Source organism: Scyliorhinus torazame, chromosome 9, assembly GCF_047496885.1.
Source record: "Scyliorhinus torazame isolate Kashiwa2021f chromosome 9, sScyTor2.1, whole genome shotgun sequence".
Lineage (NCBI taxonomy): Eukaryota > Metazoa > Chordata > Chondrichthyes > Carcharhiniformes > Scyliorhinidae > Scyliorhinus > Scyliorhinus torazame.
In genome coordinates this window covers 64,191,924-64,217,356 of record NC_092715.1, presented here as the reverse complement: position 1 = coordinate 64,217,356, position 25,433 = coordinate 64,191,924, and the positions used below count along the sequence as shown (strand labels likewise).

Below are 25,433 nucleotides of genomic sequence, written 5' to 3'. Positions count from 1 at the left end.
CGTTTATGGGGTATATTTTCTGAATTGTTGCAGGCAGGATGGAAACTGAGACGGACCATTAAAAGATCAGTTGACTTCAGGTGGGAATTTCCAGTCTCGGAGCAGGCGGGACCTGAAAATCCCAACCTATATGTCATTATGGAGAAATGCTGCATCTTTTAGGTACAGATTACTTAAGTATAAACAATGCTTCATGTCAATGGTGCACCTAGAACATAGAACATAGAAAATACAGCACAGAACAGGCCCTTCGGCCCACGATGTTGTGCCGAACCTTTGTCCTAGATTAATCATAGATTATCAATGAATTTACAGTGCAGAAGGAGGCCATTCGGCCCTTGAGTCTGCACCGGCTCTTGGAAAGAGCACCCTACCCAAACTCAACACCTCCACCCAACACCAAGGGCAATTTGGACATTAAGGGCAATTTATCATTGGCCAATTCACCTAACCCGCACATCTTTGGACTGTGGGAGGAAACCGGAGCACCCGGAGGAAACCCACGCAGACACGGGGAGGACGTGCAGACTCCGCACAGACAGTGACCCAAGCCGGAATCGAACCTGGGACCCTATCGCAAATATTCACATGAACATACTCCAAGCCAATCCTGCAAATATTAAAACCATGAAACCAAGGTTAAAAATACCTCCTAACATAACATCAAAAGTAAAGGTTTCCCTTGAGTACAGATCAATTAAAGCAGTACATGGTTTGTTTAAACATATGGGCGTTCGCCACAAGTGTGAACAGCAATGCCGGCGAGATCTTGTTTCCCGATTCTGCCCGCCCCTTACCAGTGGTTTTGGGAACCCACAAAGGGCCAGGAACCTCATTTAAATACATTTGAATAAATTTTAATATTTTTAATGAGCCTCCCCAGCACATGTTTCCCCCTCAATGAATATTCAAACCTTGACGATGTTACAGCACATCGGCGACATTTAGAACAGCTTCAGGAGAATGCGAATCAGTCAAGGGGATCCCACCGGTGCACCAAGATAAATATAGTCTCTGGGGGGAGGCGGGGGGAAGAGGGACATCCTCTAGCACTGCCCCCTAGCAGCAGTTGGCACTGCCAACCTCGCAGTGGCAGCCTGTGCCAGGGGGCAGTATCGGGGCAGGCCCCATTGGGGGTTGGTTCCTGTTCTATGTGATGGTGGGTAGGGGGGTGAAAGGGCCGATGCCATTGAAGGGGGAATTGACATTGAAGGGGAAAAGTGTCCGCGATACTGCCGCAGTGGTGAGGAGAATTAGGGGCTGGGGTAGAGCCCCCGATAGCTTTGTGTCTGGGTGCAGAAGGCTCCCAATAACTCCATGGTGGGGAGGGGGTCAACCCGATGTCTTTGTGGGGGGATCCTGAGTGTCTTTGGGGGTGTGGGGGTTTTATAACCCTTTAACGGTGATGCCCCAATCTCCGTGGAGGCGGCCTTACTGGCTCTATCAGGATCCCCTCCGCCAGACCGATGGTGTAAAACATGCTCTCAGATTTTGTTTTTGTCAGAGTGGCTGAAGGTCTGGAGTGAAAACTCAGCAGTGCATCTGGAGAGGTACAGGCCGGTTTTCAATCAGAGCCTGACACTGCCAAATTATGAGAAAATTCCACCCAAGTGTCATCATAAGTTCAAATAATTGAACTCAACACTTTTAACTATTCCTTCAAAACAGTCTACTCCTTGAGTCGACCTTAGGTATGGTTCCTTACAAGTAAGTTCCTTCCTGTTCCCCAATTACCCTGATTGTTAATTGTCTAACAGAAATTGTAAATGAACTATTTATAAAGTGGTTAACTTAAAAATTCATGAATATTAGTTGACTCTAGATAAAACCTTCGAAATACAGGCTGGATTCTCCGTTCTGGAGACTAAATTCTCAGGCAGGAGTAGAATTGGTCCTGGTCTGCACTGACGCTAGGGGTGGCAGCCAGGAGTGATTCCCTCTCCCTCACCATTATGAGTGGCGGTGGCCGAATACCGAACTCCGGTGGCAAGCCCCCCTGCCCCCCCACAACACAAATCCTGCCCCTCTCCCCCCGCCGACAAGTAGGGCATACTCCCTACCCCATCACCACAATAATTATGGGTCATTCTCCCCCACAACATGCACACATGAGCGTCACCATACCTCCACACCAAACCCCCCCATCAGACTCCCGCGTCAGAGACCCCCCCGATATCAGAGACCCCCCCGATATCAGAGACCCCCCACATCAGTGACCCGTCCTCCCATCATCAGAGATACCCAGATCCCCCCAATGAGAGACCTCATCCCATCATCAGCGGTCACCAGATCAGCGGTCCCCAGATCAGAGACCTCCTCCCATCATCAGCGATCCCCATATCAGCGAGCTCCCCGTACCAGAGCTCCCCATCATCAGAGCTCCCCCATCATCAGAGCTCCCCCATCATCAGGGGTCCCCCATCATCAGGGGTCCCCCATCATCAGGGGTCCCCCATCATCAGGGGTCCCCCATCATCAGGGGTCCCCCATCATCAGGGGTCCCCCATCATCCGGGGTCCCCCATCATCCGGGGTCCCCCGTATCAGAGATCCCCCATATCAGTGACCCACAAATCGGGGACCCCCAGATCAGGGACCCCCCCAAACAGAGATCATCTCCCCCCCCCCCAGTCACCCCTGCCTGGAAATTAGAGCAGTCCAGGCAGAAAGTGAAAAAGCACTGCTTTTTCACTTATCAGCCCTACACCTGCTGCTTCTGACAGAGGTGTTGAAAGCAGCAGCTGTTACTTCATAGAAGAGGAAGCTAACACAATGTTTAGAAACGTCAAGGAAATAAGTGCTTTCACTTTCTTTTTCTCAGCTGAAAGCACTTAACTTTTTTTGATGTGGTGAGGACCTGACAATCATAGCTAGATGTTTATTAACATTGTGGTTAGCTTAAAATCAGGGTACTTGAGATGCATTCAAGCATGAATAGAAATGAAAATAAACAATCCAGACACCTAGCTCTCTGAAAGCTCTTACCCTGTCAATTTCTCTTTGACAGTGAATAAAAGCCTTGCAGATCAAAGAATCTGGGGGGGGTGGGGGGTGGTGGTGTTAAAGCTTAGTGCTGTGTTTTGGCTTTCTAGGAAGTAACAGGGGTCTGTGCTGGGACCACAACTTTTCACAATATACATTAATGATCTGGAAGAAGGAACTGTGGGCACTGTTGATAAGTTTACAGATGATACAAAGATCTGTAGAAGGACAGGTAGTATTGAGGAAGCAAGGGAACTGCAGAAGGATTTGGACAGGCTAGGAGAGAGGGCAATGAAGTGGGAAATGAAATACAATGTGGAAAAGTGTGAGGTTATGCACTTTGGAAGGAGAAATTTAGGCACAGACTATTTTCAAAATGGGGAAATGCTTAGGAAATCAGAAGCACAAAGGGACTTGGGAGTCCTTGTTCATGATTCTCTTGAAGTTAACGTGCAGATTCAGTCGGCAGTTAAGAAGGCAAATGCAATGTTAGCATTCATGTCGAGAGGGCTAGAATACAGGAGCAGGGATGTACTTCTGAGGCTGTATCAGGCTCTGGTCAGACCCCATTTGGAGTATTGTGAGCAGTTTTGGGCCCCGTATCTAAGGAAGGATGTGCTGGCCTTGGAAAGGGTCTACAGGAATTTCAGAAGAATGATCCCTGGAATGAACAGCTTGTCGTATGAGGAACGGTTGAAGACGCTGGGTCTGTACTTGTTGGAGTTTAGAAGGATGAGGGGGGGTTCATATTGAAACTTACAGGATACTGCGTGGCCTGTATAGAGTGGACATGGAGACGATGTTTCCACTTGTAGGAAAAACTAGAACCAGAGGACACCATCTCAGACCAAAGGGACGATCCTTTAAAACAGAGATGAGGTGGAATTTCTTCAGCCAGAGAGTGGTGGATCTGTGGAACACTTTGCCTCAGAATACTGTGGAGGCCAAATCACTGAGTGTCTTTAAGACAGAGATAAATAGATTCTTGATTAATAAGGGGATCAGGGGTTATGGGGATAAGGCAGGAGAATGGGGATGAGAAAAATATCAGCCATGATTGAATGGCGGAGCAGACTCGATGGGCCGAGTGGCCTAATTCTGATCCTATGTCTTATAGTCTAACAGCTGCTGCTTTAAACACTTGTCTGAGGGGGCGGTCTCTGATATGGGAGTCTCTGAGATGGAGGTCTGCGATGGTGGGTCTGTGAAGGACTTCTCTGATGTGGGTGTCTCTGATATGCGGGTCTTTTATCACCCAAGACCAGAATTGAACCCGGGTCCGTGGCGTTGTGAGGCAGCGTGTGCCACCTCCCTCTAAATTCTCGGCAGCATAAGCACAATCTCTCCTCAAGATGACAAACCCCTCGTCCAGGGAGCCAGTGAATTTTTGTTACATTCCTTCTGAAAGGCAACTTTGTCCTTCTTCAGGTAAGAACAAAACTGTGCACAATGCTGGGCCTGTGAACCTGCCGCTTTGACAGGGTCATCAGACTCGAAACGTTAGCTCTTTTCTCTCCCTACAGATGCTGCCAGACCTGCTGAGATTTTCCAGCATTTAATAATAATAAGTCTCACAACACCAGGTTAAAGTCCAACCGGTTTGTTTCAAATCACTAGCTTTCGGAGCACTGCTCCTTCCTCAGGTGAATCCTGAGTGAATCAGGTGAATCCTCCACTCATTCACCTGAGGAAGGAGCCGTGCTCCGAAAGCTAGTGATTTGAAACAAACGTGTTGGACTTTAACCTGGTGATGTAAGACTTCATACTGTGCTCACCCCAGTCCAACGCCAGCATCTCCACATCAATAATAATCGCTTATTGTTACAAGTAGGCTTCAATGAAGTTACTGTGAAAAGCCCCTAGTCGCCACATTCTGTCGCCTGTTCGGGGAGACGTACGGGAATTGAACCCGCGCTGCTGGCATGGTTCTGTATTACAAGCCAACTGTTTAGCCCTCTGCTAAACCAGCCCCTAAATGCCCCAACATTGGAATTTTATTTCTAGGATCTTTTCCTTTCTATTTGTCTGCAAAAACACTTCACGAGTTCCTTAGAACACAAGTTCCCCCAGCGTACAAAGCCACATCACGCCCTGCAGAGAGGGCACAACGGGTCACGAGTGCATGTCCGACTTGCGTTGGCGGGACTGACGTTGAGGCAGCGCCTAGCGCCTGACGTCATCCCGTCGAGGGACGACAGTGCCTAGCGCCTGACGTCATCCCGTCGAGGGACGGCGGCGCCGAGCGCTTAACGTCACCCCGTCGAGAGACGGCGGCGACGTTCACGGCGACTAGACGCCAAGATGGCTGCGCTTGCTAAGTACAGCAGCTCTGCAGCAATTGTTTTTCAGTTTGACGGAACGCGAAATAAATTTTGCCGCGAGAAGGATGTAGTGGGTGCTGGGCAGTAATGTGATTTATTTGCTTTTTTAGGTCTGTCATGTGAGGCCAGGGTCAAATCTTGAGTTTGAGGCGCGGAGACTGGGAGCTGGGCCTGTTGTCGTTGATTTTCATGGTAAGCCAGAGGGAAGGGAGAGCGCCCGGGCTCCGGCTGCAAGCCCCCCCCCCCCCCCCCCCCCCATATAACGTGCATTGTACAGCAAACAGGAAGCAAAAACCGGGACTGGAGGTGCAGCTTGTCTGCCCGCCAGGGGACGGGGAAATGTTCCGGGTGTTGAGCTCCCCGGTTAGAATTGAGAGATTTTAACTGAGTTCACATCTACCGGAAATGTTAACCTGCCTTTCCCCCCCCCCCCCCCCCCCGATGGATTCTGTATGTTTCCAATATTTTCTATCCTGTGGCTGGCTATCTCCCTGTTTTTTTTTCTCTCCTGCCGTGCATTTCTGTTTTTTCAAATTCATAAGATTTGTCTAATATGCTGTGTGGAATACGAGGGCCTTTAAGAAGAATGCGTAAAAGTGTTGTAGGGGGAAATTGGAATTTATTTGTAAGGAATCGTGCAACAGACATAAAAGTGCCTTTCTGTCTGTTTCTTTAATAACGTCCAATTCTTCAGCATTCCCTTGGGATTGAGGATGATCCTGCTTGCACTCTGGTCTATGGGTTCTGAGATGGCTGATAAATCCAACTTGGTCCCCTGCTCTTCACTCATAGGTAGAAATCTGAATGAGATGGTGTTGAGAGGGACATTTTAACCCAACACTCAATTCATAGAATAACTATGATGCAGAAGGAGACCATTTGGCCTAATGCGTCTGCACTGATCCTTGGAAAGAACACCCTGCCTAAACCCCCATAATAACCCTGTAACTCCGTAACCTCACCTAGTCTGCGCATCTTTGGGCGGAAACCTATGCTGACACAGGGAGAATGCAAACCACACAGTCACTCAAGGGGAGAATCAAACCTGGGTTTCTGGCGCTGGAAGGCCGTAGCGCTACCACTGTGCCACCATGTTGCCATGGGACCTAAGCAGAAGTTTTGATTACGGAATGTTTTCTGATAGACAAAGCAAAAGATTTTTTCAGTCCATTGAAATCAGCATTTTGAGATGGAAGGAAGAAATAACTAATTTATGTTCACAACCCCAGGACGTCCTAGTGTTTCATGGTCAACAAAATACATTTGCAGTATAATCACTTTTTCATGTAGGGAAACATAGTAACCAACTAGTGAGTAGTCGGATTTCACAATCCTAATCACAAAAACTGTTTGTTTGATGTGTTGGTTGAGGGTGGAATGTTGGCCTGGACAATGAGAGACCTCTGTTCTTCCGTGGCAAAGTGCCAGCTGATGGTACAATTTGTTTCTCAGTTTAACCTTTTCCTCTGCGAGATGGCGCCTCCAGTAATGCAACACTCTCTGCAGTGAATTGTCAGCCTAGAACTTTACATGAGTCTCTGAATTGTGTTTTGCTCTCAAGGCAGGTGACATAACAGTGAAGGAAACCTTACTTACTTTCCATACATCAAATCCAAAATTGAATCGTTTTCACATGAAAATAAAGCTCATAATTCATAAATATGGCCTTTTCAAAAGATCAATACCAGTTTTCAGAAATCATCACCTAACCTTGCGAGGTCACCCTCATGTCTGATATAAAACTCTTATAAGAGTTTTAACTCTTATTTAAAAAATAACAATGGCATGATATGAATCTCTTTACAGCTCAATTCTTTTGATGCGACTTTTAAATGTCTTTAGCGTTAGCATTGCTAAGGTTTCTATTCAAAATTGTCAAAACATCAATTTGGTGTGGAAATTCTGGTATAGTAGTGTCAAACTGATATGGAGTGCTACTTATGTTGATATTTTGTGTCTCCATTATTGTCCTCATTTGCACAATGACATTGCAAGATAAGTACAAATTAAGGAGAGTGGCCTATCTTAATTCAGCCATCTAGATACACGCTGGAGTCTTTCAAAGTGGCCTCCTATTTGAAACATAGAAAAAAAATAGAAGCAGGAGGAGGCCATTCGGCCCTTCACGTCTGCTCCGCCATTCATTATGATCATGGATGATCATCCAGTTTAATAGCATAATCCCGCTTTCCCCCATATCCTTTGATACCCTTTGCCATAGGTGCTATATCTAACTTTCTTGAAACCACACAATGTTTTGGACTCAACTACTTCCTGTGTTAATTAATTCCACAGGTTCACCACTCTCTGGGTGAGGAAATTTCTCCTAATTTCTGCCCTAAATGGTCTACCCTGTATCCTCAGATTGTGACCCCCTGGTTCTGGACACACCCACCATCGGGAACATCCTTCCTGCATCTATCCTGTCTTGTGTTGTTAGAATTTTATAGGTTTCTATGAGATCCCCCCTCATTCTTCTGAACTCTAGTTTCTTAAATGATTCTAGGATTTTAAATTTCATACAATGCCTGGGAGTATTGCTCGCTCCTTGTGAATAACTTGTTAATCCTCATCCTCCTGTCACAAAATAATTTTCTAAATTTACTGTTTCTATACCTATTATATCATTTGGCTCATACCTATGCTTGCTGTTGGTAGAGCTATCTAATTAATCTCACTGACCTAGCCCTGTTAATTTCTTTCTTTCTGCGTATTTACTTTTAATTTATTATTTCACGAGTTGGGATGTGGACATCACTGGCAAGGCCAGCAATCCCGAATTGTCCTTGAGGCTATCTTTTGAATGTTTCTATTGAATCTACCATATAAAGTACAAGATCACCTCCCAGTTACCTCCTTTCAACTGAGAAGTTGGGGGAGATACTTTTAACCTAAAGAAAATCTGAGCTAAGCTCGGCAGCACGGTAGCATAGTGGTTAGCACAGTTGCTTCACAGCTCTCGGGTCCCAAGTTCGATTCCCGGCTTGGGTCACTGTCTGTGTGGAGTCTGCACGTTCTCCCCATGTGTGCGTGGGTTTCCTCCGGGTGCTCCGGTTTCCTCCCACAGTACAAAGATGTACGGGTTAGGTAGATTGGCCATGCTAAATTGCCCTTAGTGCCCAAAAAGCTTAAGTGGGGTTACTGGGTTACGGCGATAGGGTGGAGGTATGGGCTTGGGTAGGGTGCTCTTTCCAAGAGCCGGTGCAGACTCGATGGGCCGAATGGCGTCCTTCAGCACTGTAAATTCTATGATCTATGCATTATGTCTTTCAAGTGACCCACTTGTTCCAAAGCATTGTTGAATAAACTCCCTGATCAATTTCCTTAAGAGTTCTTTAATTTTTTTTCCAAAATAGCCCCTTTTTACTGTTCTATATTTGGCTTCTGATTAGTATTTCTGAAGGTTAAGTCATGGTGAACTTGCACATTGTGTATTTGCCAACAAGTGGGCAAAGAAAGAGGGAGGACTTCATAGGAAGCTTTCAATTCTAACAGGACTAGTTGGGGTAGATGCAAGAAGCATGTTCCTGATGGTGTGAGGGTGTCCAGAACCAGTCTGATGATCTGGGATAGGCCATTTAGGACAGAGATGAAGAGAAATGTCTTCATCCAGAGAGTGGTGAGCCTGTGGAATTCATTACCACATAAAGTAGTTGAGGCCAAAACATTGTATATTTTCAAGAAGCGGTTAGATATAGCACTTGGGGCGAAGGAGATCAAAGAATATGGGGGAAAGGCGGGACTAGGCTATTGAGTTGGATGATCAGCCATGATAATGAATGGCAGAGCAGGTTTGAAAGGCCGAATGGCCTACTGCTTCTATGTTTCTATGACTCCCACTACATTGTACCATTTATGAATACCAGAACAACACGAGCAATTGTGGCTCCTCTTACAAAGTAGGCCATGAAGCAGACATGCTTTACAATTACCAACTCTCATTGTAAATCAGTTGAAACAGTGTTATGTCAGGTAGCATTACAGCAAGTTTTTCCACTAAGCAGCCATCCGCAGGTTTCCTGTGCAGGCTTTGCACAAGTTCACCTCTTTAAGTTTGTTGTGTGTGTGTAGCTGATCAAAAAATATCAAAGGGGCCATGCCCTTAAACAAATCGCCAAAGCTTTCCAAAAATAAGGCTAATATTGATTCATCAGTATTGGAGGTACAACACTGCGAAGGAATGGGATTGTCAACAGTGCAACAATAGTTTGGGAAGAGGTCAGTATGTCTGGAAGCACTGTAAAATGGGGTTACTGGAGGGGTGGGTTTTAGAAACGCTGTGTATGAGGCAGTAGCAAGAGCCGAGATCAATGGAACAACCCTGGGGTAATACAGAAGACGAGAAAGCTATTTAGCCCCAAGAGCCTGGTCTGCTGTTTAATGGTATCATGGCTGTTCTGTGACCTTACCCAATATATCCTTGATACGTTTGGTTAGCAATCAAATTTTCAGCTTTAAAATCAACAATTGATCTAGTAGCAATTTTATTAATTCTTCATCTGCAACCATTCACTCCCTCCATCACCGCACACTAGGAGCAGTGCCATCAACAAGATGCACGGCAGGAACTCATCCAGACTCCTCAGATAACACCTTCCATGACTGCTACCATTAGAAGGAAATGGGAACACCAACACCTGCAAGCCATTCATCATTCCAACTTTGAACTGTATCACCTTTCCTTCATTGTTACTGGATCAAAATCCTGGAACTCCCTCCTTAATGGCACTGTGGGTGTACTTAACATGTTCAGGGCTGGTTTAGCACAGGGCTAAAGAGCTGGCTTTTAAAGCAGACCAAGGCAGGCCAGCAGATCAGTTCAATTCCCGCACCAGCCTCCCTGAACAGGTGCCGGAATGTGGCGACTAGGGGCTTTTCACAGTACCTTCATTTGAAGCCTACTTGTGACAAACAATTTTCATTTTATTTCATTTCATATGGACTGCAGCGACTCAAATAGGCAGCTCATTAACACCTTCTCAAGGACAATTAGGGATGGACAATAAATGCTGGCCTAGCCAGTGATGCCCATATCCCTTGAAAGAATAAAAGAAAAGAGAGAAACTACTATCTACCTTTGATTCCCCTTAATATCTTAAACTTTGACCAAATCACCCACAGCCATCTAGATTTCTCCTGCAATTTCTACTCCTAATTTAAGCCTTGGAATCCCGGTATTGTAGTAAATCTACTCTGCACTCCCTTCATGACCAGTATATCCTGCCAAAGGTGGCGTGCTGAGAACTGCTCATAGTATGCCAGGTGAGGTAAACTTGAGCTTTGAGTAGCTGAAGCATGGTATTTTACCCCCTTCTATTCTAATCTTCTAAATACAAAGGCCAGCATTTCATTAGCCTTTTCAAATTATTTCTGTACCTCAGCATGATCTTTTAATATGCTGTGTACCGTAACCCTAAAATCTCTTTCAACCACCACTTTCTAGCTTTTTGCTATTTAGAATGTACCCTGGTCTATCCTTTTTATGCCCAAATTGGATGATTGCTATATTTGGCTACATTGAAATCCATTTGCAAGGTGTACCCATTAATTTAGTCTCAGCATTTTTTTTTTCTGCTACCACATGCACTTCATGCAGTGCCACTTACCACTGTGTCATTGGCAAGTTTGGATAGTTGGCTTTCTCTCGATCATCTAAGTCATGAATAAGTATGTTGAATAGTTGGAACCCCAAGACAGTTTTTTACGGGACATGACAGGCCACATCCTGCCAATTAATAGATCTAACCATTATCTCTGCTTTATGTCTCCTGCCACTTGACCAATTTCCTAACCAGGTAAATTACCTTCCATTTTATGGGCTTCAATTTTACAAAATCTCTTATGAGAGGCATTATTAAGTGCTTCGTGGAAGTCCACATAAGTAACGCAATAGTCTTTCCCCCTGTCTGCTATTAAGACATCTCTTCAAAGAAATTCAGTCAGGTTCATTGGACATGTACCCATTCAAAATCTGTTGGCTCTCTAATTAGGTGAAAATTTTCAAGGTCTTCAGTCACCCTATTATAGCCTCTAGTAATTTCCCAACAACAGATGTTAGAATAACTGATCTATAACTGACAGGTCTTTTCTAAAAAAAAACTTACCGCCCCTACCACCTACTTTTGTTTTGGTGCAGCTTTTGCATGCTTTTTCTTTAACTTGATCATATTACGATTGTTCTTAAATAAATGTACACACTGTTAAATGTGTTCATACTTGATTATAATCTGATATGGAGCATTGAGAAAAGTGATTTAGATTTTTATGAGTACTCACTGGATCTGGAAGTAATTGAGAGGATGTCCTGAAGTACAACTGAACTGAAGAAACATTTTGCCACATTGAGAGGTCAGTTTCTGGGATTCTTATTGGTTGTGCAGTGGGGGGTGCCGGGGGGGGGGGGGGGGGGGGGGGGGATGCGGGGGATAGACCTAAATTGCAGTTGGGCCCCTTTTAAGCCATCAGGTTCCAATTACCCTGCCGCCACCATATTCTGACCCATCTGTATACATTTAGTGTCGTTAGGTGCGCCATCAGGTTCCCTAATGCCAGCTAGTTTCTGGACATGTTTCTGCTTGGAAACCTTTGACCATAAATCTGCTTAAAACTGATGGATTGGGTACAAACTTTCCTTAATCATTCCTCATCACCAGAATCAAAATATATAAAGCCATTTATACAGAATGGCTGGTGGAATACTGTCTTATATCTCGAAGTTGAATACAGAAGGTGAGAAGTCATGCTGCAGCAATTTCAAGTCCAGAGTGCTGTGTTCTCAGTTCAAGGTAGCACACCTTTCGGAAGGAATGTCACATATGATGATACCTGGACTCCAAAGGTTAAATTACAAGGTGAAATTACAGAAGCTAGGTTGTGTTCCCTGATATTTAGACAATGGATGATTTGAGTAGGTAAAAACTTATTTCTGCTGTTTGGAGCATCTAGGACAGCGACATACAAGAGCGAGAATGTGTACTTCTGAGGCTGTAATAAGGCTCTGGTCAAACCCCCATTTGAGTATTGTGAGCAGTTTTGGGCCCTGTATCTAAGGAAGGATGTTCTGGTCTTGAAAAGGGTCCAGAGGAGGTTCACAAAAATGATCCCTGGAATGAAGAGCTTGTCATGTGAGGACTATGGGTCTACTCATTGGAGTTTAGAAGATTGAGAGGGGGGGGAGTCTTATTGCAACTTACAGGATACTGAGAGGCCTAGATAGAGTGGACGTGGAGAAGATTTTTCCATCAATGGGAAAAACACACGGGCACAGCCTCACACTGAAGGGACGATGCTTTAAAACTGAGATGAGGAATTTTTTCAGCCAGAGGGAGGTGAATTTGTGGAACTCTTTGCCGCAGAAGGCTGTAGAGGCCAAATCACCGAGTGTTTTTAAGTCAGAGATAGATAGGTTCTTGATTAATAAAGGGATCAGGGGTTATGGGGGAAAAGGCAGGAGAATAAGGAGAAACATATAGTCATGATTGAATGGCGGAGCAGACTCAATGGGCCGAATGGCCTAATTCTGCTCTTATGATCTTATGGACATAGTCTAAAAAGTGCCAGACCTTTCAGGAGTATGGTTGGGAAACACTTCTACATGCAAAAAGTTGGTAGAAGTTTAGAACCGTTCCATAAATGGCAGTCTATTCTAGATCAATTGTTAATTTTGAGATGGAGACTGTTGGTTTCTGTTTACCAAAGGTATTACGTAAGGCATGTGGGGCAAAGGCATATGGAGTTGCGACACGGGTCAGCCATGACCTAATTGAATGTCAGAACAGGCTCAAGGGGCAAAATGGCCTCCTTCAGTCCCTCTTCTACTGGCCTAAGCTTTGCTGTGTGGTGCAGGAATGACACCCACTGTTCACCTCGCTGACATCTGTCCACAGGAGTTTCCATGGACTTGGCAGCAAAGGTTTCCTCTGATTTGCCATCTGTTTCTGCATAATGCCATCCACAGAGGAACTGGTGTCTGAGAACAGGATAGTCGCAACCAAATTGAAGAATCCTCCGACATGGAGTCAGAACCAGGAAGTACAAAGCAAAATGCATAAATTAAATTGTGGAGGAGCATGGATCTTTGATAGTAACTTTGGGAATTCTGCGTTTAACTGTAGATGTGTGTATTCCCGAGGTTGCAGTGAGATTTTCTCTTGAGTGAATGCTGTTGACCCCAGCTTTTCTCTTTGCAAATTCCAAGTTTTTACATAGAATGTACAGCAAAGAAACAGACCTTTCATTTTGATAGAAAAGACATATTTATTTGTTTTATAATTCATTTAAAAAAATCAAGTTAGAATAAGGATGAACACCACAAAAATCTTCAAGTTCAAAGTGGTTGGCAATAAGCCTTGCTGCAGATTTTAACCATTCAAATGTAGCAGGCAATTTGCCCTTGCAAAAATGGACTACATTGCAATTTGAGAGGACAGGAAAATGCCTGGTTCCTAGACTGAGTTGGCCCGCAGGTTGGACTTGCAGGGACAGAAGGCCAGTTCTGGAGTTGGGCCAAAAACTCCAGATCCCTCTGAGCCCACGAACTGTATGCTTGGCTTAACTGGTATCACTCTTACCTTTGAGTCAAAAAAGGCCAATTCCAAAGTTTAACATGGCAACTAGGCAGATATTTCAGTGCATTCCTGAAGAAGAACTCCAAGCTCAGTTATTTTGATAGGGCATTAACAAAGATCCAACTGCCTGCTGACATGAATATGAAAGATCACATTGAATTATTTTAAAAATGAGAAGGAAGTTTTGGTTTCCTTGGTCAACATTGTTCTCTCTATCAACACCACTGAAAACAGATTTCCTGGGCATTCATCTTTCTTGTTTGTGTGATTTGGTCATACATACATTACCTACAACTTCTGCCTGCAACAAAAGTGTCAGTTCTTCGAGCCTAATTAACTTTACAGCACTTGGGATGTCCTGAGTTGAGTTAAAACATTATGTAAGTGCAGCTTTGTTTGTTCTTACACTATTCACAACATCTTAACATTAATATAGCAGTCCCTTATAAAAAGCAACAGCTGCTTTACAAAGAACGGGAATACTGTGCAAGAGATGCAAAGAGAAGGAAAATGAGTTAGCACAGGGAGGCAGGAGCAGTCGTAGAGAAGGGTCTTAAGAGGCTTTTGAACATCAGGAGGGAGGGGAATGATTGCACAGGTTTTGAGACTAAATTCCAACGTCCAGGATGAAAGAACTACTGCCAGTGGTCAGGCAGTGAGATATGAATTAACTGATGTCCCAAGTTTCAGATGTGTGTGACTGGAGGATATTGCTGAGATAAAATGGGGTTAATCCAGGGATGGGCTTGAACATGTAGCTAAATCACAATAATGACTACAGTTCAAAAGCATCTTATTGGCAGTAAAGCACTTTAAAACATCGTGAGGTGGTCAAAAGTGCTGCATTAAGTTTGTGCTATATAATTGATCCATCTAGTATACACAGCAAATATAGATGCAAGGCGAGTATATGGATCTTTGAGACAAAGATTGGAAATAGATGTAGTTTTGTAACTTGCAAAGAAAAGGATGCTGTGATACTTATTGCCTCCCAGAACTTCGATCACCCTTGCAACATATTTACTCTTGAAAAATTGTAGCTGGTATTTCCACTGTTAGTGACTACCCTATTACTGATCAAGTTGACCTGTTGCTCCCTCCCTTGCATTTCAAAGAAATGTGAGATCCTAAGAAATAGGAACAGGAGTAACCCATTTGGCCCCTCGAGCCTGCTCCATCATTGAACAAGATCATAGCTGATCTGATTATGACGTTAACTCCACTTTCCTGCCTGTCCACCATAACTCTTGACTCACTGTTGTTTGGTAGTACAGAACTTGAGTATTGTTGAAAAAGAGACACATCGAGGATTTTCCTTTTGCGTGGGGCGGCAAAGTGGTTAGCACTGTTGCCTCACAGTGCCAGGAACCTGGGTTCAATTCCAGCCTTGGGTGACTGGAGTTTGTACGTTCTCTCCGTGTCTGCATGGGTTTCCACCGGGTGCTCCGGTTTCCTCCCATAATCCAAAGATGTGCATGTTGGGTGTATTGGCCATCTTAAATTGCTGCTTAGTGTTCAGAGATATGTAAGTTAGATGGAGTTGCGGTAATGGGAAGGGGGAGTGAGCCTAGGTAGGGTGTTCTTTCAGAGGGTTGTGCAGGCTCGATGGGCCAAATGACCTCCTACTGCACTTTAGGAATTCTATGGTTCTATACACTTGGCAAGAATACCAATATAAGGGGAAGGCAACTTATACTGAATGAGAAGAGAATGCTAATTGATTGGCAAGTGAACTCTGATTGGTAGAGGTGTTGTCATGGAGAATGCACCAGTTGATGGTTGCTGACAGTTAACTGCGAGCATTGTTTGAAATTTGAACTAGGCAGCTTGACCCTGATTGGTCAAGACAGTGCCCTGATGAATGAGTCAGCAAATGTCTGTCACCTATTTTGTTTAACTGAAACGCACAATTTTGAGCTTGTACTTTCTGTTTGCAAAGAACAGGATCATGTGTATTAATATATGTTGTTTCCAGTACACACACATGCACTGCACTGTGAGCCTGACTGACAATCTTAAATTGGTTGTCAGCGTAATTCTTAGCACACAGAATTATTTAGCAAATGTAGTCCAAACGCAAATCACGTTTTATATTTTTGTAAGCAAATCTCTTGACTCCCTAACAAATCAAAAATATGTCTAACTCAGACTCCACTGCTCTTCAGGGAAGCGAATGTCAAAAACTAACCATCCTCCGAGAAGAAATTCCTCTTCATCTCTGCCTTAACTGGGAGCCATCTTCTTTTTAAACTGTGTCCCCTAGTTCTAGACTCCCCTATGAGGGGTAACATCTTCTCAACATCTATCCTGTCAAGTCCCCTCAGAATGTTTCAATCAGAAAAATTAATGAAATGAAGCTTAACCCAGATGGTTAATGTAAACTTGCTTCTTACCTATATACCAGCTTCTGCTCCTCCATTTTGCTGGCTGTGTAATGTCAATTTCTCCCATGTAATATCATCCAATCTGTGATCCATCTGTTTGTCCCTGCATTCCTGTTGTCCTAAATTATCATATCCTAACCAGGCAATAATCCCAAGATGTGAACTTCTGGCAAGCGGTATTATTTTGGTTTGCAATGCAGTATGGTTGACTCAGCCAAGCAAGAGATGCCCATTTTACTTCTATGCCCAATATTCTTGTTTTAGAATGGATACTTGTTTTTTAAAATTCATTCATGGGATGTTGACATTTTGTGAAGGAGAGAGGTTAAAAAAAAAACAGGTTATTACCAGCTTGGAAATTGTAGGACATAAAAATAAATCTATTTTGTTTGCCAACCATTCAGATGCTGGCATGATACAGTAGTGAAATTGTTAACTAATTGCAATAAATGTATTTCAAATAGTCCACAACAGACTCCAGCATAGTGTGACGTAAACCGCAGTCATGAAGAGCTTAAAAGAACTACAGGTCCAAAACCTTTTTCTCCCAAATCTACTATATTCACCATAGTTTAAAATTAATGTTGGAATGAATGAGGTAAAGTAAGTCAGGTGAGCAGGAGATGGGATAGAGGGAATCAGAATTTTTTTCAAAATAGATTTAGAGTACCCAATTCATTTTTTCCAAGGGGCAACTTAGCATGGCCAATCCACCTATCCTGCACATCTTTTGGGTTGTGGGGGCAAAACCCATTCAAACACGGGGAGAATGTGCAAACTCCACACGGACAGTGACCCAGAGCCGGGATCGAACCTGGGACCTCAGCGCCGTGAGGCAGCAATGCTAACCCACTGTGCCACCGTGATGCCTTTTCGTGTTGTTTCACGATTTGCAGCGGCACGGCGCCAGGGACCGGATTCAATCCCGGCCTTGGGTGACTGTGGAGTTTGCAGGTGTCCTTTTTTTGTTTGTGATATTCTTCAGTTTCTGATACGTGGGCCTTGATTTTAACTCCCTTCACCTGGTGGAAACTGGTTAGGAGGTAGTTAACATGAGGGCAGTAATTCATCACCTATTATCCTGTTGCTTTCCCACTGTGTCCTGATAACCTGCACTTTTAGGTGAGTGGGACACGTGCAGGAAGGTAACAAGGACAAATCTGCAATTTTAGTTGAAAGCCTGAGTGGGGAGAGCAGTGATGCCATAAGACCAAGTCTCTCGGGAGATGGAACAGGACCAAAAGAAACTCTGGCAGGTAAATCTTAATATTTTTAGCTGTTTGCATGAGCTAAGAGGAGCTGGGGGGATTCACAAGAAAGCTTTGGACCTCCGTCATCGCAAGCTAACCCCACTCCCAAAAGTGATCCTTTCATCCCTATTTTGGACAGTTGTGCATCCATCCTCCCTGGCCTGTACTTGCTGTGTTCTTACGTCTGCCTGTGGTCAGGAAGCAGGTCTTAGCCATCTTTGTGCAGGTCAAATGAGGGCAGCTGTTCAGACCAACTTGGCCCTGACGTTGTGGGGCGCTCCATCTATTTTGAGGAATGTGTGCACTGTACCTACCCCTCCCTCAATTAATGTGTGAAAGATCTGGAAGAGTAACATGTTTCAATAAGCTCAGGTACCATTGGACAAATGCCATTAAGCATTTCTTTCATAATTAAAGTATTCATTCTTGATCCCTTGTTAATGTGCAAATTAGTGAGCTTCTTTATACTTGGTGATGGAATCCCCAAGAGAATGCAATTGGTACTGGTCTGCGGTCACCGCAAAAGTATGTTGTCCAAGATTGTCACTTAATAGCTAATTAGATATTATGGAAGGTATATGTTCAGAGGTTAAATTGAGATTACTCCATGTACTTTTGAAATCACCCTACAGTTTTTAATGTGGTGCCAGATTTGTTTGTTTGGAAATCAAGTTATTTTTGCAAGGATGATTGAACACTTGGTGCATAAAAAAGTCTTCCAGACACACTTGTTTCATGTACTAATCACCTTAGTTTATTATATTTAAGATTCCATTTTAATTCAAATTTAATAATTGTAAAACCTAGTGCTACCAGATCTATTGTGGAAAATAAATCAGTGTCGTGGCCTGGAGTGGTTCAAGGAGGTGCCTTGCCGCCGCCACCACCTCAAGGGCCTAGCCAGCGATACCCGCGCCCTGCAAAATAATAAAGACAATAAAATATCATGCATTGCTCTGAATATTAGGTGTTGCTCAATTGGTAGCATTCTCAACTCTGGCTCACAAGGTCACCGTCTTCAGGGTGTTGAATGCAAAAATCAAGGCTGATGCTCCAGTGCAGTAAGTACTAAGGGAGCACTGCACTGTCTGAGGAACTATCATGAGACATTAAACTGAGGACCCATCCAGCTGCTTTAAAGACCTTGTGGCACTATTTGAAAGAGGAACAGGAAGTGTTACCTCAGTATCCTAGCCAATATTTATCTCTCACTAAACATCTCGAACAAAAAACAGGTTATCTGGTCATTATTGTGCATTTGGCTGTCACATTTCCTACATTGTAGCAATGACCACACTTCAAAAAGTAATTAATTTGTTATAAAGTGTTTTGAGATGTCCAGTGATGGTGAGAAGTTCTACAACTGCAAGCCTTTCTTTTAAAAGAATGCTTTGCCTGATTTGGTGCAGGTTAAGGTTTTAAGATGGCGACCACAGATGGGGATCTGCACTTAGATCCTGATTCTGAGCTTCAGTATCTAAGGCAGAAGGTCAGAAATCTACAGGAAGAATTAACATCTTGCAAAAGTCAGATTCACACTTTACAGGAAGAACTAAATCGCACAGAAAGCTACAATGAAGATCTACATAAGCAGGTAAGCTCTAATATTGTCTGAAAACACAAACAGTGATATATGTTAGAGATTAAAAATTATGATATAATATTAAAAGTTTGAATGAAACATGCCAAACATTGCCTTTTATATCTGTAGCTGATATCGAATGGTTACAGCACAGGAGGAGATCATTTGGCCTGTTATGTCTATGTTGGCTCTCTGATTGAGCTACTCAAGTAGTGCCACTCTGCCTTTTCTCGGCAGCCCTGCAACTGTTTCCTTATCACAAAATGATCTATTTCCCTTTTGAAAGCCTTAATTCCCACCACATTCTCGATCCTGACCATTCACCGAGTGAAATTGTTATTCTTCATGTTGCCATTGCTTCTTTTACCAATTAGAGTCATAGAATCATGTCATCATGCAGCACCATTCTAATCCCATTTTACAGCACTTGGCCCATAGTCTTATATGCCCTGGGCAAGGGCACACCTAAATACTATTTAAATGTTATGAGGTCTCTACCTCCACCTCCCTATCAGGCAGGGAATTCCAAACACCCACCACCCACTGGGTAAAAAAGTTTTTCCTCGTATCCCCTCTAACCTCCTGCCCGTCACCTTAAATATATGCCCCCTGCTCATTGATCCCTGCATCAAGAGGAAAAGTTAGTTCCCCTTTATCTATGCCCCTCATAATTTTATTCATCTCAATCATGTCCCCCCTCAGTCCCCTCTGCTCCAAGGAAAATAATCCAAGTTTATCCGATCTCTACTCTCCAGCCCAGGCAACATCCTGGTAAAAAGAGGACTATCACATCCCTCTTGCAATGTGGTTTCTAGAACTGCACACAATACTCCAGCTGTGGCCTAACCAACAATTTATACAGTTCCAGCATAACCTCCCTGCTCTTAACCTCTATGCCTCGGCTAATAAAGGCAAGTGTACCATATGTCGTCTTCTATCAAATCTCCTCTCAACTTGCTCTTCAAGGAGAACAGTTCCAACTTGTCCAGTCTTTCTAAGTAATTAAAGTTCCTCATCCTTGGGACCATTCTTATGAATCTTTACTGTACCGTCTCTATTTCTTCACATCCTTCCTCAAATGTGGCACCCAGAACTGGACACAATGCTCCAGCTAAGGCTGAATCAGTGTTCTATACAAGTTAACATAACTTCCATGCATTTGTACTCTATGCCTTTATTGATAAAACTCAATGTCTTTTGCTTTATTAACTGCCCTCTCACCCTGTTCTGTCAGCTTCAATGAGTTATTATGCACACATGCACCTAGGTCCTCTCACTCCTGCACTGACTTTACAATTGTGCCCTTTATTTTATGTTATCTCTCTGCGTTCTTCCTACCAAAATTAATCACATCACACTTCTCTGCATTAAATTCCATCCTCCACTTGTCTGTGCATTCCACCAACCTACGTCCTTTTGAAGTACTTCACCATCCTCCTCATGGTCCACAGTATTTCCAAGTTTTGTATCATCCACAAATTTTGACATTGTGCACTCTACGCCAAGGTCTAGGTCATTGATGTGTATCAAGAAGAGCAGGGGTCCTAACACCGATCCCTTGGAACTCCACTATAAACCTTCCTCCAGTTTGAAAAATAACAGTTCACCGCTACTCTTTGTTTACTGTCACTCAGTCAGCTTTGTATCACATCAACAACATTACCTTCATCAACCCTCTCTGTTGAGGTTCAAGTTAGTTAAACAATCAATTCTGGTTGTCTGTAATTAACCTGCACTTTTCCCAGGTGATTATTAATATTGTCCAAAATTATTGTTTCTAAAAGCTTCCCCACCACTGAGGTTAAACTGACTGGTCTGTGTTTTCTGGGGTGATCTTTACAACAAGGACGTAGCATTTACAATTCTTCAATCTTCTGGCAGCACCTGAGTTCAAGGAAGATTAGAAAATTATGGCCAGTGCTCCTGCTTCTGCCATTTTCACTCTCACACCCTTCAGTATCCTTGAATGCATCTCATCCAATCCTGAAACACTATCAATTTTAAGTATAGACAGCCTGTGCACTACTATCACCTTATCAATGCTGTTAAGTAGAAAGCAGCAACGTGTTATACTCCTAATTGTCATCAATTCTGAATCTGATTCAATTTGCACTTTGTTGTGTTAATTATAGTAATTCAAATTTCGGAATAATTCATTCTTTTAGTGCAAAAAAATGACTAAATTATTACCAAGCCATAAATATTTTTAGCATTTTTATAAGCTGTTTTGTGCTATGTACCTATCTGATTTAGTGGTTGAATAGGAGACATTGAAAAGTTAATGTGAATGATAGTGGGTATTTGTGCTTACATTTAGTGATTTATGTTCACATGTTAATCCTAAAAGCATTACTTTAACAAGATGTTTGTTTATCTATGTACTCAGTTTTACATCGTGCCTCTTAAAATTCAGGATGTTCCAAGGGAGTAGAGACGGGCAGGTTTTAGGACGGCTTGGTAGAATTGAAGTGGAACCTGGGTGTGACAATTTTGGGGTAGTATGCTGGCAAGTTGCCGGAGCATTGAGGAGAAGAATTACTCCATTTATTTACTGGATTGGGGACTCCAGAGGATAGGAGGAGAGGGTTTATGCTATTTGAGGTACCAATAGTCTGATACTATTAGTGGTTTGAGCTGCAGGATGCAGCAGCAATAGGGTTAGTTACACGTGTGACGGTACTGGAGGAGGGATGTAAAGATTGGGGACAGTTGAAGGGAGAGATCTCCGAGCCTACCAGGATTGAGGAGCTAAGGCTGCAATGCTATTGGGGAAGGTTGGGAATATTCTAGTTTTAAGAGGATGGTTTATTTTTGAGGAGTGAGAAAATGAATTCATTGTGATATAGATCTTCACTTGTTTAGTGGGCTAGTTAAGCAAAAAACAGCAGCCAAAACAATTTTTTAAAAAAGCTTCTGTGGTTTGAATGTCTGCTTTTCAGTATTGGTAGTTTTTTCTCTCTGCTTATCGTCGTAGAGTTGAGTTTGTGGCTGTTTGGCAATATGAAACCTGGAATGATGAAGACGAACAATGCTAGAACATGTGCTCTGATTTTAATGGAGAAAACAATGCAAACACGTGATACCTGAAGAGCTGCAAGCATGTACTGTTTCCAATCATGTGATGAACGGTTACTGCCTTATCATCATGTAAGGTGATGTCCCCTTTAAGACAGGGCTTGGAACCCTGGGGACTCCGCCTCTGGCTCCGCCCATCTGGGAGCCACACATAAAGGCCTGCCTCATGGTCTGTGTAACAGTCAGCTCTCGTCTCTAGCTGTAGTATAGTTATTAGTCTAATAAAGCCTTCTTTACAGTTTAATCTCTAAGCATCATTATTGAGGGTACCTCAAATCATTTCCTTTTTTACTGTGTTTTACAACACAAAAAGAGATCCTTTGGCCCATTGTGTCTGTGTTGACCATTGAGCACCTATCCTAATCCCATTTTCCAGCACTTGGTCCGTAGCCTTGTATGGGATGGCGTTTGAATGCTCATCTAAATGCTTCTTAATTGTGAGGATTCCCACCCCTACCATCTTTTCAGGCAATGAGTTCCAGATTCCCACCCTCTGGGTGAAAACATTTTTCCTCATACCTCCTCTAAATCTCCTGCTCCATACCATAAATCTATGCCCTCTGGTTATTGACCTCTCTACACAGGGGGGAAATTTCCTTCCTATCTCCCATATCTGCCTCCCCTGTAATTTTGTACATGTTGACCAGGTTCTCCCCTCAGCTGCCTTTGCTCTAACGAAACAACGCAGAAGGTTATTTGTAGTTAGGGCATCATGGTCAGCACAGGCTTGGAGTGCCGAAGGGCCTGCTCCTGTGCTGTACGTTTCTTTGTTCTTTGAAACAACCCCAGACTAACCAGTCTTTCTTCATAGATGAAACACTGCAGCCCAGTCCTCTGCACCCTTTCTAGTGCAATCACATCCTTCCTACAGTGTGGTGACCAGAACTGAACTGCACACACTACACCAGCTATGGCCTAACAAGCCTTTTACACAGCTACATCAAAACCTCCCTGCTCTTATATTCTATAGCCTCGGCTGATAAAGGCAAGTATCCCATATGCCTCCTTGACCACCTCATCTACCTGCCCTGCTGCCTTCAGGGATCTATGGGCATGCACCCCACTTTCCCTTTGGTCCTCTATACTTCCTAGCGTCCCACCGTTCATTGTGCATTCCCTTGCCTTGTTCGTCGCCCCAAAAGGCATCACCTCACTCTTTTCAGGGTTCAATTCCATTTACACTGTTCTGCCTATCTGACCAGCTCGTCTATATCGTCCTGCAATGTCAGGTTTTCCTTCTCGCTATTTACCATACCACCACCCACGACATTCAATGGCATTACCATCGCTGAATCCCCCACAATCAACATCCTTGGGGTTATCATTGATCAGAAACTGAACTGGACTAACCATATTAATACGGTGGCTACCAGGGCAGGTCAAAGACCAGGAATCCTACAGCGAGTAACTCACATCCTGCTCCCCTTTGTCCACCATCTACAAGGCACAAGTCAGGAGTGTAATGGAATACTGTCTACTTGTCTGGATGAGTGCAGCTCCAACAACAGTCAAGAAGCTCAACACCATCCAGGACAAAGCAGCCCACTCGATTGCTCCTGCTTCCACAAAACATTCAAACCCTCCACCACCGACAAACAGTATACCATCTACAAGATGCACTGTAGTCACTCACCAAGGTTCCTTAGACAGCTCCTTCCAAATCATGACCACTACCATCTAGAAGGACAAGAGGAGAAGATGCCTGGGAACCCCACCACCTGGAGGTCCCCCTCCAAGTCACTCACCACCCTGACTTGGAAATATATCGCCATTCTTTCACTGTTGCTGGGGCAACATCTTGGAACTCCCTCCCTAACAGTACAGTGGGTGTACTTACACCTCAAGCAATGTTCAAGAAGGCAACTCACCACCACCTTCTGAAGGGCAACTAGGGATGGGCAATAAATGCTAGTCTAACCAGCGATGCCCACATCCCGTAAATTAATTTTTAAAAACCCACCAATTTGTGTGTCATTTGCAAACTTGCTGTTCATACCGCATAATACCAGATCATTAATGTGTACCACAAACAGCAAAGGACCCAGCACCGTTCCCTGCGGAACATCACTGTACACGGGCTTCCGGTCACAAAACCAACCTTCGACCATCACCCTCTGCCTCCTGCCATTAAGCCAATTTTGGAACCAAATAGCTAAATTGCCCTGGATCCCATAGGCTCTAACCTTCTTGGCCAGTCTCCCATGCGGGACCTTGCTGAAGTCCATGGAGACTACATCAACTGCACTGCCCTCATCTATACACCTAATCACCTCCTCGAAAAATTCAGTCAAATTTGTTAGGCATTCTCTTCCCCTGACAAATGCATGCTGACTATCTCTGATTAATCCTTGCCTCCCAAGTGGAGATTAATTACATCCCTCAGAACTTTTTCCAATAATCTCCCTACCACTGATGATAGACTTCACTGGCCTGTAATCAGCTAGTTTTTCCCCTACTTTCCTTCTTGAATATTGGTACCACATTAGCTGTCCTCCAGCCTCTGGCACCTCTCCTGTGGTCAGAGAGGATTTGAAGATTAGCGCCAGAGCCCCTGCGATGTCCTCCCTTGCCTCACACAGCAGCCTGGGATACATCTCATCTGGGCTTGGGGATTTATCCACTTTTAAGCCAACTGAAACTATTATTACCTCCTCCCTCACAATACTAATTTTTTCAAATATATCAGAGTCCCCCTCCCTGATTTATATATCTACATCGTCCTTTAGTAGAGATATCACTAAATAATAGTTTAGTGATATATATGTTTCATGCATTATTGATCATTATTGTCGACTGGTTGTAGAATGTTACCGCATAAAAGTAGTTGAGCCAATAACAAAAGCTGTATTTAAGTGAAGCCAGGTGACCTATGACATGAAGGTGAAAAGGATAGACGGATGCAGGTGAGAGAAGTTTTATGTGGAACATAATCACCCGCAGAGACCAGTTTAGCTGACTGGCCTGTCTTTGTGCTAGAAATTCTATGTAATGTTAATTCTTTAAAATAGCAATTAAATATATTACCAACTGATATTTTTTACCATGAGTAATTAAAAGCTAAGCAAAGAAGTGAAACTTTGTTCTATGTTTACAGGTTAAAGATCTCAATGAAAAAATCCATGAAAGAGAAAAGGGAGAAAATGACACAGTTGATACAGGAGTTCAGACGAATCTTTGCATTTCCCATCGCTGTAAAGGTAGAAGTTGAGATTTGTCTTGGGAAAATAAAACTTGACGACTAACAGAGTGGTGGGAGACAGTTTTCTATCTGCA

General features: G+C 43.6%; 1 protein-coding gene across 4 annotated transcripts in view; it reads left to right on the top strand.

Moving 5' to 3' along the window:
- The first annotated feature begins 5,252 nt into the window (after window positions 1-5,252).
- Window positions 5,253-25,433, top strand: part of LOC140429254 (angiogenic factor with G patch and FHA domains 1-like) — an 89,680-nt gene continuing 69,499 nt past the window's right edge. Inside the window, exons 1-5 of one of the 4 annotated variants that reach the window (XM_072516028.1) lie at window positions 5,255-5,299; window positions 5,413-5,494; window positions 17,376-17,509; window positions 18,913-19,097; window positions 25,255-25,357. In XM_072516028.1, the coding sequence (XP_072372129.1) occupies window positions 18,927-19,097; window positions 25,255-25,357 (274 nt within the window). In that variant the 5' untranslated portion in view covers window positions 5,255-5,299; window positions 5,413-5,494; window positions 17,376-17,509; window positions 18,913-18,926. Of the gene's footprint in view, window positions 5,495-17,375; window positions 17,510-18,912; window positions 19,098-25,254; window positions 25,358-25,433 lie in introns of all 4 variants that reach the window. The other 3 variants (XM_072516027.1, XM_072516029.1, XM_072516026.1) reach the window with 3 other exon arrangements.